A 15,255-nucleotide genomic window follows, 5' to 3' on the forward strand; every position below is an offset into this window, starting at 1 on the left:
CACACACGTACCGTGAGAGCTACTCTCTCACAGACACACACGCGTACTGTGTGTCTGTGTATCTTTCCCGCGTGTGGGGAGCGGTAGCGTAAGTGTCCAGCGCACCTCGCTACGAACCAGGCGACCGGAGCTCTATGAATAGATCCGAACCGGTTCCGGGCCTTCACCCTAGATCGACTCGGCCTTAAACGAATACACCTGGTCGGGCGTGGTGCTTGCTGGTTTGAATGGGTGCTCGCTAAACGCACTTATTGCAACAGTGAATGGGTGATCTTCTTGGTTCTTTTATTATTTTATTATGTTTTATTTTTATTATTTTATTTCCATTCTACGTGACTTTACCGAAAGAACCAAGAAGATGAATCCCTCCAGTCACGAAAGCTTTAAATCGAAAAATAAAAGTGAATGGGTGAGTGAGTGTGTATATAATTAAAGGGAATGGCCCTTTCCTCTAAGCGCGTGCATCGTGTCTATGCCATGAAGAAGGGGGTCATTGCTTAAAATGTAACCTAATGCATATTTGGACGTTTAAGGCCACCAGTGTGCGCGTCCAAGTGAACGATTGTGCAAGTGAACGATCGTCAGTGAACGAGTGAAGGGTATACGTGAATTAAATATACCTAAGTGAGAGAGTCGGTGAGTGAGTGAACGCGTTACAAGCGTCTGCGCCTTGAAGTGCACGCAATATCTCTAGTAAATGTGCGCTCATGAGTTGGCGTGCGTGAAAGTGAACGCGTCCGTGGCTATGTTAATTCAAGCGGAGACTGGGTGTGTTGTCGGTGATTGTGTCGTAAGCAACGGTGAGTTTCGGCAAACCCTTACACAGATGAACGAGCGTGAGTGAATGAATGTTTAAGTGAATGTGGGTCGGTGTAAATAATTGCAAGCGTGTACAATTGAGTGAATAAGTGTGTGTGTGTGTGAATAAGTAGATCACGTTGTATTAAGTGAATGGTATGTATGAAGTGCAACGTGTTTAAGTGAATGCGTACAAGTGAATGCGTTAACATGAGCATACATTAGCTTGTGCGGCGTGTAAGTGAATGAGCGGGTGTGGATGTAAGCACATGTGCCGAGAGTGAATGTATGTTTATTTGGTGTATTGTGTTTGGAGCATTAGTATTGTGTTGAATGATTGGGTGGGCGTGTGAATGTAAGCAAATGGATATCTGTTTAAGTAAATGTGTAATATTTGAATGAGTGTGTAAGTGAATGCATGTGCATGCATATTCTGTACAGCGTGACACGTACACTTGCGTGTTTCCATGATACGCGACTAGGCTGACGATTGGTAGACGAGACTTAAAGTGTCCGTACGTTATAAGTTGCAGCAGATGACCTCTCCGTTTATATAATTGTGGGAAATAATCATTTGTGTTTATGGTTAGACACGACGTTTGCTTCGTGTGTGTGTGTGCCATTCAAAAGTAGACTCGGGGAAATGCAGGGGAACACACAGGGTGAAACAGGTACATTATAAACTCAATGAACACAATTCTCAACGTAACAAGTTTTTGATGCTGCTACATTGTGCCACTTTCTTGTTCCAAGTGTCACGAGAAACCCCCCCCCCCCTCCCCCCAAAATTGACTTTGTAATGTTCTCAGCGTAGTCGGCAAATGTGGGTTAGAGCAAAGCAAGGCCTAAGTTGAGACTGAAAATCACAAGGCCTGGCCATGCCACTGGTATGAAGGCACACGTGGCGTGTGGCTATTTTGGTATTGAGAGGGCCCAACTTAAATTTAGCCCCTGCTGATGTGAGTTGCCTGTGAGTGCCGGGTGAGATAGAAAGCTAAGAAGAGGGAGGGAGGAAATTTAGGTCTCTGGTGTACGAAGGGGATGTAATGGGGATGGGGGCGATGAGGATGGATTCGGTTGGAATGTCAAATATTTTCGATATCTCACTCGACGTCCCATCATTTTTTTTACAAAGATGTCCCCTCAAACTCTGGAGTCTGTGGCGTGGTCACGGAGCTTTGTGTGGACCCACGGACAGGCGCTATGGTGCCAAGAATGCCACACGCACTCAAATGTGGTTACACTTGGAATGCGGGCAAACTTCCATCTGTTCACAAATCAATGACTGGCAAATGCAGCCACAGCACAACGTCGCTTATCCAACAGCCACAAAATCCGCCCAGACCAATTAACAGCTTTGGCCAGGAGTCAAACTCAGGTAGAGGAGTTCAGAAGTTTTTTTTCGCGAGTAAAGCCCATGGAGCTAAGAAGCTCTTATTCAAATTGCGACTCAGCCGGCAGACAACACCAAAGCATTCCACAATTACAGTAGTAAAAAACTAACTAACTGAATAATAACAATTGTGTCGTAAAGTTACATTCACGCTTAAACTTAAGTGATTTTAATAATCAATTTAAATGAGGTGGCAGAATGGAGATGCCAAGAGACGGAACGAGGTGGTTACAAAACTTTGGCTACGTACGGCACGAAAGAAGTTCAACATACATTGGTCCCTTCCGGCACGTGTTTTTCTCTCTATAGGAACCGACATTTGGGATTAACCCTACAGCCATAATCGAAACAAATCTTACCCGGTGGAAAACACACATTTGTTGCACGAGGGGGTACGAATATTCGGGGAAAACCGATGTTCGTTTCCACCAGGTTCCTCGCAAAGCACCGCACTTGCCATCTACGGGGTCAAGTACGTAGATGTTAAAATTCGCAGGGCCAAGGATTCAACGTCGATGGATAATTCAACGCACGAACATGGTTTGTTTGCCGTGCTCAAACAAAAATTGTCACCAACATGAGGTGTTGGCTCTCAAGTGCAGCTTGCAAAAATACTTGCACTTTTGATGACTGTATAATACTGTAATGTGATATCGTGGAGCATGGAGCATGATCCGTTAAATCATATACACAAAAAAATAACTCCGTTCTGTGTGTCCACAAATACATACCACATTGTTTTTTTATTTTATCAATCTGTTTATTGCCTTTCTAGGCCAATGTTAACCAGCAGCTTTTTGAGCAATGGCTCTTCTTTGTAGTACACCACTCTGGCCTCTCTCTTTACCTGCATCCAAGAAGGGCAATTACCCAAAACGTTACCTATATACAGTATATAATTTTCCTTTTAGTGTTATTATTGATGTTGAGTTTGTTTGTTATTTGTGCTCCACTGGAAATGCAGTAAACAGCATCACCAAATACTTTGTTTAACCGGCAGCGTTTGTATAGCAAAGTCAAAATAAAGGAAACTCAAAAACAGGCCCAAGTCGTTGCAGAGCTTGGTTGTTTAAACTAATGCCGCTGAATAATATCGGTCAATAAAATCGGGCAGTCGTTAGACTACATCGTATGTTTTTATTTATACGGAGTCGCATAACGGAGCTTACTTATATTTGGTGTTTGTGGTATTTAATGCCCAGCAGGTTAACGGTGGCTGGAAGTGGCATCGTTGAGGAGGGAGTTCAATTCAAACACTTGAATGCTGAATTGGTTGGGTAGGTCAGAGGTCAGTGAGTTGATCTTGCACTGCTAAGTTTCTGGGTTCAAATCCAAGTTTCAGCTGCCTGTGATTAAACCAAGTTGTCACCACTGACTGCTAAAAAAAAAAACCCACCGCATTAAATTTAGTTTGGAACTAAGTTTAGCTACATTCCAGTTCGAATAAAAAGAAAATAGTTGTTTTCTTCCATGCCACTGACATTTATCTTGGAAGCAGTGTGGACGGGAAATTGCTGCCATCCCCTCCTTTGTGGACCAGGTATCACCTTAAAATATCTTGGAGATAGCTCTGTGGTGTCCACTTCCTTGAGCCCTTTATGAATGCGAAGACTTCCACTACACTACGAGAGATCCAAACGAGGCATCATTGTCTTATGACATCGCACACCGATGGCAGTTCCAACACTTAGGGGGCTTTCACGACCAATATCCATAATAGAGATTTGTTTTTGGTTAGATCGCGTAAATATAAATGTGTCGTAAAACCCGTCACCACGCAACATCCAATTAGTAAGGTTTGCCACGTAAACTAAACGTGCCAATTCGTTACTAGTACAGCATACCGGTGGGTTGGAGAGTAAACCCACAACAATTACCATTCAGGCGACAGCCAGAGTTCTGGAGAAATCCTCCTGTTGTGGTCCTTAAGTAAACGGATGCATGCGATGTCGTCACTTGTGATCCAATCAAGTGCGACGAGAAGAGGGGGGTGGGTTAATGTTGATTCCGATTATACCAATGGCATAATCGGAATAAAAATTTGCGGACAAAAGATTTAGTAATTAAAAAAAACACTTGATTTCCACTCGCTCCCCACATTCCTAACGTCGCATCGTTGCCTGCAATGGCTAAGATCCGGCGAGCTGTCGGTCTAAATCATTAATAATTTTCTCACTTTTCCACAGTGCACGGCATGAAGACAGCTTGGCAGGACCCATTGGTAGTTTTTATAGAGATAATTCAAGGTCAAGAGATCATCAAGGCCAAAGCCAACGGTGCCACCACAACCAGCCATCGCGTCCTTCTGCTAAAGCCCGTAATTGTTGTGCGAGGCCCATACCCGGGCCTTCAAGCTTTGCTCTAAGAGTCTCTAATAATCTGAATCTAGGTCCCCCCCCCCCCCCACCGTTGCCACTGCAATGCCCCTCTCAGTCACCTTCCCTCTTCCATCCTGCACGTGTGTCCCACCCGTCACAACCTCCTCCTGCTCCTCCTCTTCCTGATTACATCCCACAACACGTGCTCGCCGTTCAGCTAACACACATACGTAGTCGAATTACGAACGTCCAATTCGATAACCCTTATGGAAATAATTTATTGCGACTAAAATAGCTCCGCTCTGACTTTCGCATGCATGCGGGTTCCCTTCAAATCAGTCAATAACATCTGTGCCAGCGACAGCGAGGATTCTGGAAACAAGCGTGGAAGTCTTCGGCTGGAATATCTCTCAGTAGGCGAATAACAGTCACTGCCATGATCACAGTGGCATCGAAAGGGAGTCCTTCCCAAAGCGAGTTTTACTCATCGTTGTTTTTTTTTGTGTGTGGACTGTTATGAACGAGCGCTTGATTGCGATCGGAACAGCCCGGAATGCTTTTCCGTGAAAATGATACATGAGCAACACCTAGCCACATCAAGCATCTCGCAAAGTGCGTTTGATTGTGCGTGGTTGTGAATGGCGCACAAGGTTCCTAATAGTCCGTTCATAGGAGTATTAGGAGCAGAGGGTACAAGAATAGAGTGGCACAGCTTTTGTAACTGTAGTGGTAAGTGCCTTGTGCCCGATAATCTATAAGCCAGCACTAGGCAGCATTTCCTGAATATATCGAGTGAGAAATGAAGCTCCGGTTTAATTTCAGAACAAGGGCGACTTTGCCCAATTCCAACACAATAATGAATTCGCTCGGTGCCAGACTCGCACTTCGTGTGTACGCGGCGTAGGGGAGGGGGTATAAGAATGGTCTAAGATGGATTGTAACGCTAATTGCACGACTTACGTAGCTTGTCGTAAAGCGTTTTGATTTTTAAAAAACAAATCCAAGTATAAAAATGAGCTGGGTTTATTTTTATACTTTTGTTTTTTCCTAAACCAAATTTCTCAAAGTATATTCTCGTGTCGCTGCAAAATATCAGCCACCGTGGAGGAGGTGGGGGGTTGCAACATTAAATTGTGTGCGGGATTATTGTTACATCGCAGGGACCCGTAAGAGATGGCGACAGCATTGGGGAGGCCTTCATCCAGCAGCGGATAGACCATGGTCGATGACAGCACTGCCGATTCTTGATTATTTGGAAGCCACTGCACCTTTTAAATCTAGATTGACAACTAGATTGACAACTCCTTTCTGTAGAACTGCTCTTTGTGTTTAGTTTATTTTCCCATACTCCCCCGCACCTCCTATTAGTGCAGTTGGCTTCGTACGGCGCGAAAGAAGTTCAACATAGATATACACGGTCCACGTTTTCTGCCAATCGTACTAATGTGCAAGCTCAAGTTTCAATTATTAGGTATAGCCCTGTGAGCCATGCGGCTCTTGAGTCGGGTGCAACCGCAACAAACAAAAAATGAAAACAGAACATCCCAAAGCGACGACGCGCAACAGAAACATCCTGGAATTCAACCAGCAAATATTCCACACAAAAAAAACTTATTAAGCTGACGAGGGGTATACGAGTCAATGCAAATTTTGCAAGTGAAGTTATCGTGAAGTACCGACAGCTCGGCCATCAGATTGTGATTGAGACCGGACGAGTAACCAGGGACCTTTCGTGTGAATCGATCGAATTTCAGGTGCTCGGGGCACTAACAGCGAATACCAATTGGGGTGAGGTTTTAAAACATTGCTTCTCACTTGCACGTACCTGGTCGTGTTGGTTTTGTCCATTTCATAATAAGTTTTTTGTTTGTTACACATTTAAATCTTATTCGGGTTTTAGTTGTTAAGAGTTTTATTCAGTTTCATTTAAGGCCTTGTTAAGGCTTGGGATATTTGTTCGTGAGGTGCTGTGAGGCCTCGTGTGAATGGCTCTGCGTAAATTCAAGTTCTCGCTCGGGTTTATTTTGTCCTTGGTACGATACACTTTGTTTGCAACGTATGTATATTGAACCTCTTTCGCACCATACGTAGCCAACCGTTAGCATTGTGGTCCACGTAAGATGCCGCCGGTATCAGCCCTGAATAAGCACCTTGGGATGTATATGTTGAACTTCTTTCGTACCGTACGTAGCCAAACGTGCTAATCGGAGGTGTGGGAGAAGGACAACAAACTAAACACAAAAATAAGTTCTGGAGATATGAGTTTTCAATCTAGATGATTTAAAAGTGCGTAGCTCCAGTGGCATCCCTCATATCGGAAGGCAGAGCGTTCCAGACAGCCGCAGAAGCGCATCCGAATGGGCGCGATGCGGTGACCGCCGTCTCTGTTCGACGGCCAGCAGCCAAAAGCCGCTGCTGCTGCGAGGATGACCGGAGTCCGGCGACGTCTTATGCTCCTTGACGAGCTCGGCGAGGTATCTGTGGCAAGCACTTTGCGCGTGTAATGAGCGCGACCCTACAACGAATTCGTTCGGCAACCGAAAGCCAACGCAGCTCGGCGAGCATCAGGACGCACACGGTCGGACCTTGACAGTGTCCGTCCAGTGGATAGGCAAGGGCACCCAGGCTGCACGCGTCTGCGGCCTGACCCCGTGAAGGTGGAGAGGTCGCCATCTTCGACGCGGTTCGCTGACGTCGGCCCGTGCCCCCCCCCCCCCCCCCCCACCCGCGCAGGAGTCGGAGGGCGGCCTGTACGTGTGCATGAACACCTTCCTGGGCTTTGGGCGAGAGCACGTGGAAAAGCACTACCAGAAGACGGGCCAGTGCGTCTACATGCACCTCAAGCGCACGCGGCGTGAGGTGAGCCGGGGCCACGCGCGTTCCGTTCGTCAGGTCCGATGTCGGTGCGTCCGTCCGCGGTCTTCTCGTGTTCTCGTTTTTGTGTCGCCTTTTCTCCCTCATTTGATCACTGTATGTTTGTATGTGTGGTGAACTTCATCTTACCAGATAAGGCCCACTGGGGCTATGTAGCTCTTTTTCAGAAGTGACCTGGTCACAAATTATAGCTCAACGAAGTGGCTTATCACACGGACATTTATATAGCGGCCAAAAACTCTTAAACGCGTGATGTTGATCCTAAATGCGGAGGGAACAGCCGGAGGACCTGGAGAAAAATCCATGTGACTATGGGGGAGAACATGCAAACTCCAAATATCCAGGCGTCAGGTTCGGGGTGGAACCTACGACGTTCTGTATACCAGGCGAGGTAGTTAACATCTCGCCACCGTGACGCCCCTATTTTGTGCTGTCGGCACGCCGTGCCCTGAGAATACGTTCAGAACTCTCGCCGAGCGGCGCTCTCTCTCTCATCGTGATGTGTGTCGAGTGTCACCTTGGTCACTCCTGCAAATTAAGCGAAGCGCTCTTATGTATTTTGGAATTTGGTGATGCTGCTGCTGCATTGGCAGTGGTACACAGACAACAGAAAAAACAATCCATTACATTCGTCAATAACACCGTGGCCTTCAAAGGAAAACTATATATTAGGTTCCATGACGAAGGGCCATTGCCTCCAATGTCATCTGTCATATATATTTCCTTTTAAGGCTGCAGTGTTATTGACGAAAGTGAGTTTTCTTTATCACAGATTGGAAGGTAAGGTCACGGCACCACTTCTTGAGAAACCTTCAACTGACCTCTTTATAAATAATAATTTAAAGTCTCTCTACTAATTAAAACCTCTTGTTCCGCCAGTGGTAGAGCATTGTTGGCATGGGCCTCGGTGCAGGGAATGAAATGGGGCACTCTATCCAATGTCTCCCTCGCTTCGATCGGTGCCTTGCCACCCTGGCTCATGCACCCTGGTGCAGTCATGCCGCCTGCACACACTGGCCAGGGTGGCAAGATGTTACCTCCGTTGCCTGGTATGCAGGACGTCTTGGGTTCGATCCCGACCCTGGCGCCTGCTGTATATTTGGAGTTTGCGTGTCTCTCTCCCCGTGGTCGTGTGGATTTTTCTCCCAGACCCTCCGGTTTTTCTCCTCCACATTTAGAAACGTGCGTTTAGAGTATTTGGCTGCTATAAATTTTCACCTGATAAGCCACTTCGTTGAGCTATCATGTATCTCTAGGTCGGTTCTGAAAAAGAGCTACATAGCTAAATAGGCCTTACTCAGTAAAAGAAATTAAAAAGTTTTTAGTTTTAACTAAGCCACTGCTCGTTTCTCTGTCTCTGCGTTGGCTTAAATTTCTCAGAAGCCCCAGGGAGCATGTGGTGGAGGAGGGGCAAGCGATGGAGAAGACACCACCCTCCGCCTTCTCTCTGTGACAGGTCAGACCCCTGATAATAATAATTATTATTCGTATTCCAGTGCTGCTCTATTTAATGACAATTGTTCAGGAAGGCCTCATCGAGTCTCAAATATCTCTTCAGCAGGGGGGCTGCAGTGGGATGCTTGGCCATTTATCGTCTTTTTGGCAAGTTGGCCCCTTCACCAAATCGCACTGACCAGCGTGGTGAAGTATGGCGAATCAACAACTCGACCGCCGTAGCATAGGGAGGCCTTCATCCAGCAGTGGATTGTTTCTGTGTTTTTTTTTTACCAATCGAAATCCAGCTGATATTTGATGCAACCTGATGTTTTCCCCTCATTTACATGCCCCCTTGAGCCCTTTGGGGCCCCAAGCTTTGCGCTTTGTTTGCGAATGTCCAGCACCACCACCGGGGGGGTCGTGGCTGACACCGTGTCAGAGCGACGAGCCCGGACGCATTTAGATTCCTGGTTTGAATCCGGGTTTCGGCCACCCGTGGTTCGGCTGGGTCCCCGAGTGTTGGAAGTCGGTGGCCCTAAGCCGGGAATCTCCATGATCCTCGGACGGAGGTTTGGGGTTAGGGGGGGGGTTGGGCGAGATGGAGGGCGGCAGCTGTGTCGAGGATTGGTCGTCGTCGTGACGCCACGCGCTCACCCTGGGCCTCACACCTGTCTCTGTCAGGGCAAGGGGGGGGGGGCGGGCGGCCGTCGAAGTTGTGCCGTCAAAAATATCTCGTGACTTGGGCCGAATGAGAGGAGCCGCCGGCCTGAGCGAAGCGAGCAGGAGTGGGGGGGGGGGGGTGGTGACGGGGCGGGGGGGGGAGGTCGGAGCGATCTGATGGCTCCAGAGAGGCTGCCGGTTATTTTCAGGCACGCGCAGATGATGGAGAATGATTTTGGGAAATAGGAATCATTCCCTGAGCACCACCCTCCCCGCCACCCCCCTCCCCCCCCCCCAGAAAGGAACTGCGCGAGGGTGGGGGGGGGGTAGGGGGGAATTGAGACTCAAAATTGCTGCCCGACGGAGAGGTGTGACGCAAAAAGGGGGGCCAACCCGGGAAGTAACGTAAGAAGAATTGTTAAGGCGCAGCACTGAAATTGCCGTGCTCACGGAGGTCGTGCGCCCGCAACCCCGCGACAGCTCTCACGCGGGGAAGCGCTCCCCGGGGGGAGCTGTGGGGGTGGCGCTGGGGGGGAGGATGACCCCCAGGCAGAGTCCGTTGACTGCAAGTGGTGGGCTACGGGGTGGGCAGGGTGAGAGGGGAAGGGGGGTGATGGGGAGGCGCACAATCGTTGCCCCCCCCCCACGTCCCATTCGTGAGACGCCTGAAGATCGGCATCTTATTGATGTTTCTCGACGTAGAGCCCGATTTTAAACGGCTTGAACTGTCGGGACTCCTCCTCGCCCCTGGGACGGTTCCAGTGCCGGATTATCTTAGTAGCAAAAGTAGCTACTACTCGTGTAGTAGCCACTACACGTGTAGTAGCCACTACACGTGTAGTAGCTACTACACGTGTAGTAGCTACGGGCCCCGCGCTAAATGCTTTCAAGCTATCATTTCTGGTTCATGGATGCTGCACTTGCTCTATTACTATAGTACTATACTGCCTTCAACTTGTATGAACGACTGGGTGTTTAAGGTTAGCGATTTCTCGTATTATCCGTCTGTATAGCAAATGAAAAAATACAATTACTTTACTACGCAAGTCACAAATTTGTGTTTTAATATTTGTGTCTTTTTTTTTATTTAGGGCCCCTTTATAACATCATGCTACAGGGCCCGCACTAGGTTAGTCCGGCACTGGATGGTTCTAGATTCGCCTCTGGTTGATGGGGTTCCACCAGCATTCATGCTCAGCGTGTACTGCTTTTTGTGTTCATAGTTGGCCTTCCCCCGCACCTCCGATTAGCACGATTGGCTACGTACGGTGCGAAAGAAGTTCAACATATACATCCCAAGGTGCTTATTCAGGGCTGATACCGGCGGAATCTTACGTGGACCACAATGCTAATGGTTGGCTACGTATGGTGCGAAAGAGGTTCAATATACATACGGTGCAAACAAAGTGCATCGTTCCAAGGACAAAATAAACCCGAGCGAGAACTTGAATTTACGCAGCGCCATTCACACGAGGCCTCACAGCACCTCACGAACAAATATCCCAAGCCTTAACAAGGCCTTAAATTCAACTGAATAAAACTCATATTCTTAGCTCTTTCGGTAAAGTCACATTGAAGGGAAACAATAAAATAATAAAATATATATAAAACAATAAAAATTCTCACGACGTTTCGACCATAACACAAACGGTCATCATCAGGTGTGAGAATTTTTTATTGTTTTATATATATTTTATTATTTTATTGTTTCCCTTCAACGTAACTTTATCGAAAGAGCTAAGAATATGAATTACTGCAGTCACGAAAGCTTTAAATTGAATAAAACTCTTTAACAGATAACAACCTTAACACCTAAAAACCCGTGCATTCGTCATCCTGTAAATCCACTGCCTCCCCACGCCATACGGGTCATGGACGTTGCATGGCCATACTTCACCAGACTGGTCAGTGAGGGCTGGTGAAGGACAACGCCAACCACAGCAATAGCAGTTCACAGCCAGGTGTGCACGTGTGAAAAGTCCATCGGCATTTCCCGAAGGAGTGCATTGTGGTCCCCTTTGTGAATGAGGGCCTCCCCATGCCATTGGTGGCGGGTGATATCCGACATGGTTTTGAGCTTTCCTTAGGTCGACTCAGCCTTAAATAAGTACTGTACCGAGACTAGTACCTGGCCCGGGGAGACAAATGCGGCTTTAACAGGTGCTCCGCTAACAGAACTTGTCCCAACAGTCTGTAATGCCTTAATGGGGGATCTTTGTCTTTGTATAGGGGAGCTGAGGTGTAGCGATTCCCACTCTGTGATACACTGTACAAATGTGTTAAGCTTCCAGTAGGTTGATTCGGCCTTAAATACCTGGTGAGGTGTGCGAGCATCATCACTGGGCAGGCACGGCCACACCCCTCCGTGCTGTGTTCTATGCCGACGTTAATGGGTGCTCACTAACAAACAGCAGTGGGCCACGCATTCCAGAGGAGTGCTAAATGGGGATCTTGAGTTGGGGGTGGTTGGATGGCTGTAGTTAACACATCTGTCTGCGTTATTAATAAGAGACGGGATAGCTCATGTCTCCGTTGAATGCCTCCCACACCCCCCCCCCTCTCCGTTAAGTCAGAATGTGCGAAACGGAAAGGGGGAATGTGAGATGTTAACTACCGCGCCTGGTATACAGGAGGTCGTGGGTTCGATCCCGACCCTGACACCTGCTGTATATTTGGAGTCTGCGTGTTCTCGCCATGACCACGTGGATTTTCCTAACAAGTCCTCCAGTTTTTTCCCTCCACGTTCAGAATCAACATCACGCATTTAGAGTATTTGGCTGCTATAAACTTCCACGTGGTAAGCCACTTCGTTGACCTATCATTTGTGGCCAGGTCGCTTCTGAATAAGAGCTATTTCGCTCAGAGGGGGCTTACCTGGTAAAATAAAATTGTTTAGCAAACACAGTGGTACCTCGGTACACGTCGTTAATTCGTTCCAGAAGGTAGGAGGACTTATACCGAACATGACGAATACCAAACGAACTTTTCCCATTAAAAATATAGGGAAAGGAAATAATCCATTCCAGAGTATAAGACATGATATTTTATATGGCATATTATACATTAATGGGGTTGTATACGATAATGTGGACACTACTTATTACTAAAATGCATACAAGCATTAAAATAAATAAATAAATTTATTAAAATAAAAACACCTGAAAATTCACAGAGAGTTCTAGCAAGGTTTGTGCACTGAACGAGATCTACTCTACAGGCAGACTGAGGAGCGGCGCTTTGTTTCAGTCGTGAACGGGGTCTACGTGGGTACGCGGTGACTCATCCCGACCCATACAAGTTCTAGCAAGCGTGTCGTATCCCAAGCAAGACGTCGTATTTAAATTTCGATTTAAAGCTTTCGTGACTGCAAGGATTAATCTTCTTTGGTTCTTTCGGTAAAGTCACGTAGAATGAGAAGGCCACTTGTGTTGTGGCCGAAACGTCGTGAGAATTTTATTGTTATTTTATTTTATTAATTTATTATTTTATTCTCATTCTACGTGACATTACCGAAAGAACCAAAGAAGAAGACGTCGTTTCCCAAGCAAGACTTCGTAAACACGACGTATGCCAAATTCGACATATTCCAAAGCGGTCGTATGCCGAGGTAATGACTGTCCTTTAATTAACTTTTCTCCAGTCAACCCTTATTATTAATCATAATAACATCTGATTGCTATAGCGCCTTTTACCCGAAGGTGCCAATTGTCTCACGGTGCTTGCCTAGCATCAGCGCGTTCTGCCCCTTGTTCCGGAGGTTCACGGTTCGGCTCCAACGGCCGCCCTGATTAATACTGCGGGTGTATTAACCGTTAAACGTATTCATATTTAATTTGCCAGAGTAGGCCACTGCGTGCTAGCGTCATGGTCCAAATTTGAAAAATGTTGCACCGCAACTAATTACTCATTTGGGATTATGCATGGCAAACATCGGCTCCTTGCTACTAAAATTTGGCAGGACCCTCCTGAAAAAAAGAGTCGTGACACTCAGTGAGGCTTTGCTGGGTAAACAAGTTAAATAATAATGATAACAATTAAATAACAATATTTCAAATCTGGTATTCTACGCTCATTCACACTTTCTATGCACCCCCAGGTTAAATTATTGAGCTGCTCCCCAGATCATAAATCTGTAGGAGGGGTTGGTGGTCCAGTGGTTCGCACGCTACACTGTTAGTTGGGCGACCTGAGTTTCATTTGATTCCTGGCCCCCGTTAACATTCGGAAGCTACTGAAGCTTTGCCTTTTAAAATCTAGATTGAAAACTCATTTCTTTAGGGCCGCTTTTCGTGTTTAGTTTATTGTCCTTCCCCAGCACCTCCGATTAGCACGGTTGGCTACGCACGGCACGAAAGATGTTCAATATACAAAGACAAAGTTACACATATACACACATACAGTGAAGGAAAAAAGTATTTGATCCCCTGCTGATTGTGTACGTTTGCCCACTGACAAAGATATGATCAGTCTATAATTTTAATGGTAGGTTTATTTGAACAGTGAGAGACAGAATAACAACAAAAAATCCAGAAAAACGCATGTCAAAATGTTATATATTGATTTGTATTTTAATGCGGGAAATAAGTATTTGACCCCATCTCAATCAGAAAGATTTCTGGCTCCCAGGTGTCTTTTATACAGGTAACGAGCTGAGATTAGGAGCATACTCTTAAAGGGAGTGTTCCTAATCTCAGCTTGTTACCTGTATAAAAGACACCTGTCCACAGAAGCAATCTATCAATCAGATTCCAAACTCTCCACCATGGCCAAGACCAAAGAGCTCTCCAAGGATGTCAGGGGCAAGATTGTAGACCTACACAAGGCTGGAATTGGCTACAAGACCATTGCCAAGCAGCTTGGTGAGAAGGTGACAACAGTTGGTGCGATTATTCGCAAATAGAAGAAACACAAAAGAACTGTCAATCTCCCTCAGTCTGGGGCTCCATGCAAGATCTCACCTCGTGGAGTTGCAATGATCATGAGAACGGTGAGGAATCAGCCCAGAACTACACGGGAGGATCTTGTCAATGATCTCAAGGCAGCTGGGACCATAGTCACCAAAGAAAACAATTGGTAACACACTACGCCGTGAAGGACTGAAATCCTGCAGCACCCGCAAGGTCCCCCTGCTCAAGAAAGCACATATACATGCCCGTCTGAAGTTTGCCAATGAACATCTGAATGATTCAGAGGACAACTGGGTGAAAGTGTTGTGGTCAGATGAGATCAAAATGGAGTTCTTTGGCATCAACTCAGCTCGCCGTGTTTGGAGGAGGAATGCTGGCTATGACCCCAAGAACATCATCCCCACCGTCAAACATGGAGGTGGAAACATTATGCTTTGGGGGTGTTTTTCTGCTAAGGGGACAGGACAACTTCACCGCATCAAAGGGACGATGGACGGGGCCATGTACCGTCAAATCTTGGGTGAGAACCTCCTTCCCTCAGCCAGGGCATTGAAAATTGGTCGTGGATAGGTATTCCAGCATGACAATGACCCAAAACACACGGCCAAGGAAACAAAGGAGTGGCTCAAGAAGAAGCTCATTAACGTCCTGGAATGGTCTAGCCAGTCTCCAGACCTTAATCCCATAGAAAGTCTGTGGAGGGAGCTGAAGGTTCGAGTTGCCAAACGTCAGCCTCGAAACCTTAATGACTTGGAGAAGATCTGCAAAGAGGAGTGGGACAAAATCCCTCCTGAGATGTGTGCAAACCTGGTGGCCAACTACAAGAAACGTCTGACGTCTGTGATTGCCAACAAGGGATTTGTCACCA

At 46.7% G+C, this 15,255-nt stretch overlaps 1 protein-coding gene across 1 annotated transcript in view; it reads left to right on the plus strand.

The window, feature by feature from the left end:
• LOC116946920 (ubiquitin carboxyl-terminal hydrolase 13-like) overlaps positions 1–15,255 on the plus strand; it is a 48,684-nt gene that overhangs the window by 1,064 nt on the left and 32,365 nt on the right. Inside the window, exons 2-3 of the mRNA XM_076070272.1 lie at positions 7,243–7,368; positions 8,764–8,839. Of these exons, the coding sequence (XP_075926387.1) occupies positions 7,243–7,368; positions 8,764–8,839 (202 nt within the window). The remainder of the gene's footprint in view (positions 1–7,242; positions 7,369–8,763; positions 8,840–15,255) is intronic.

This window comes from Petromyzon marinus, chromosome 28, assembly GCF_048934315.1.
Source record: "Petromyzon marinus isolate PM22_M1 ecotype Great Lakes invasive population chromosome 28, UKy_Petmar_22M1.pri1.0, whole genome shotgun sequence".
NCBI lineage: Eukaryota > Metazoa > Chordata > Hyperoartia > Petromyzontiformes > Petromyzontidae > Petromyzon > Petromyzon marinus.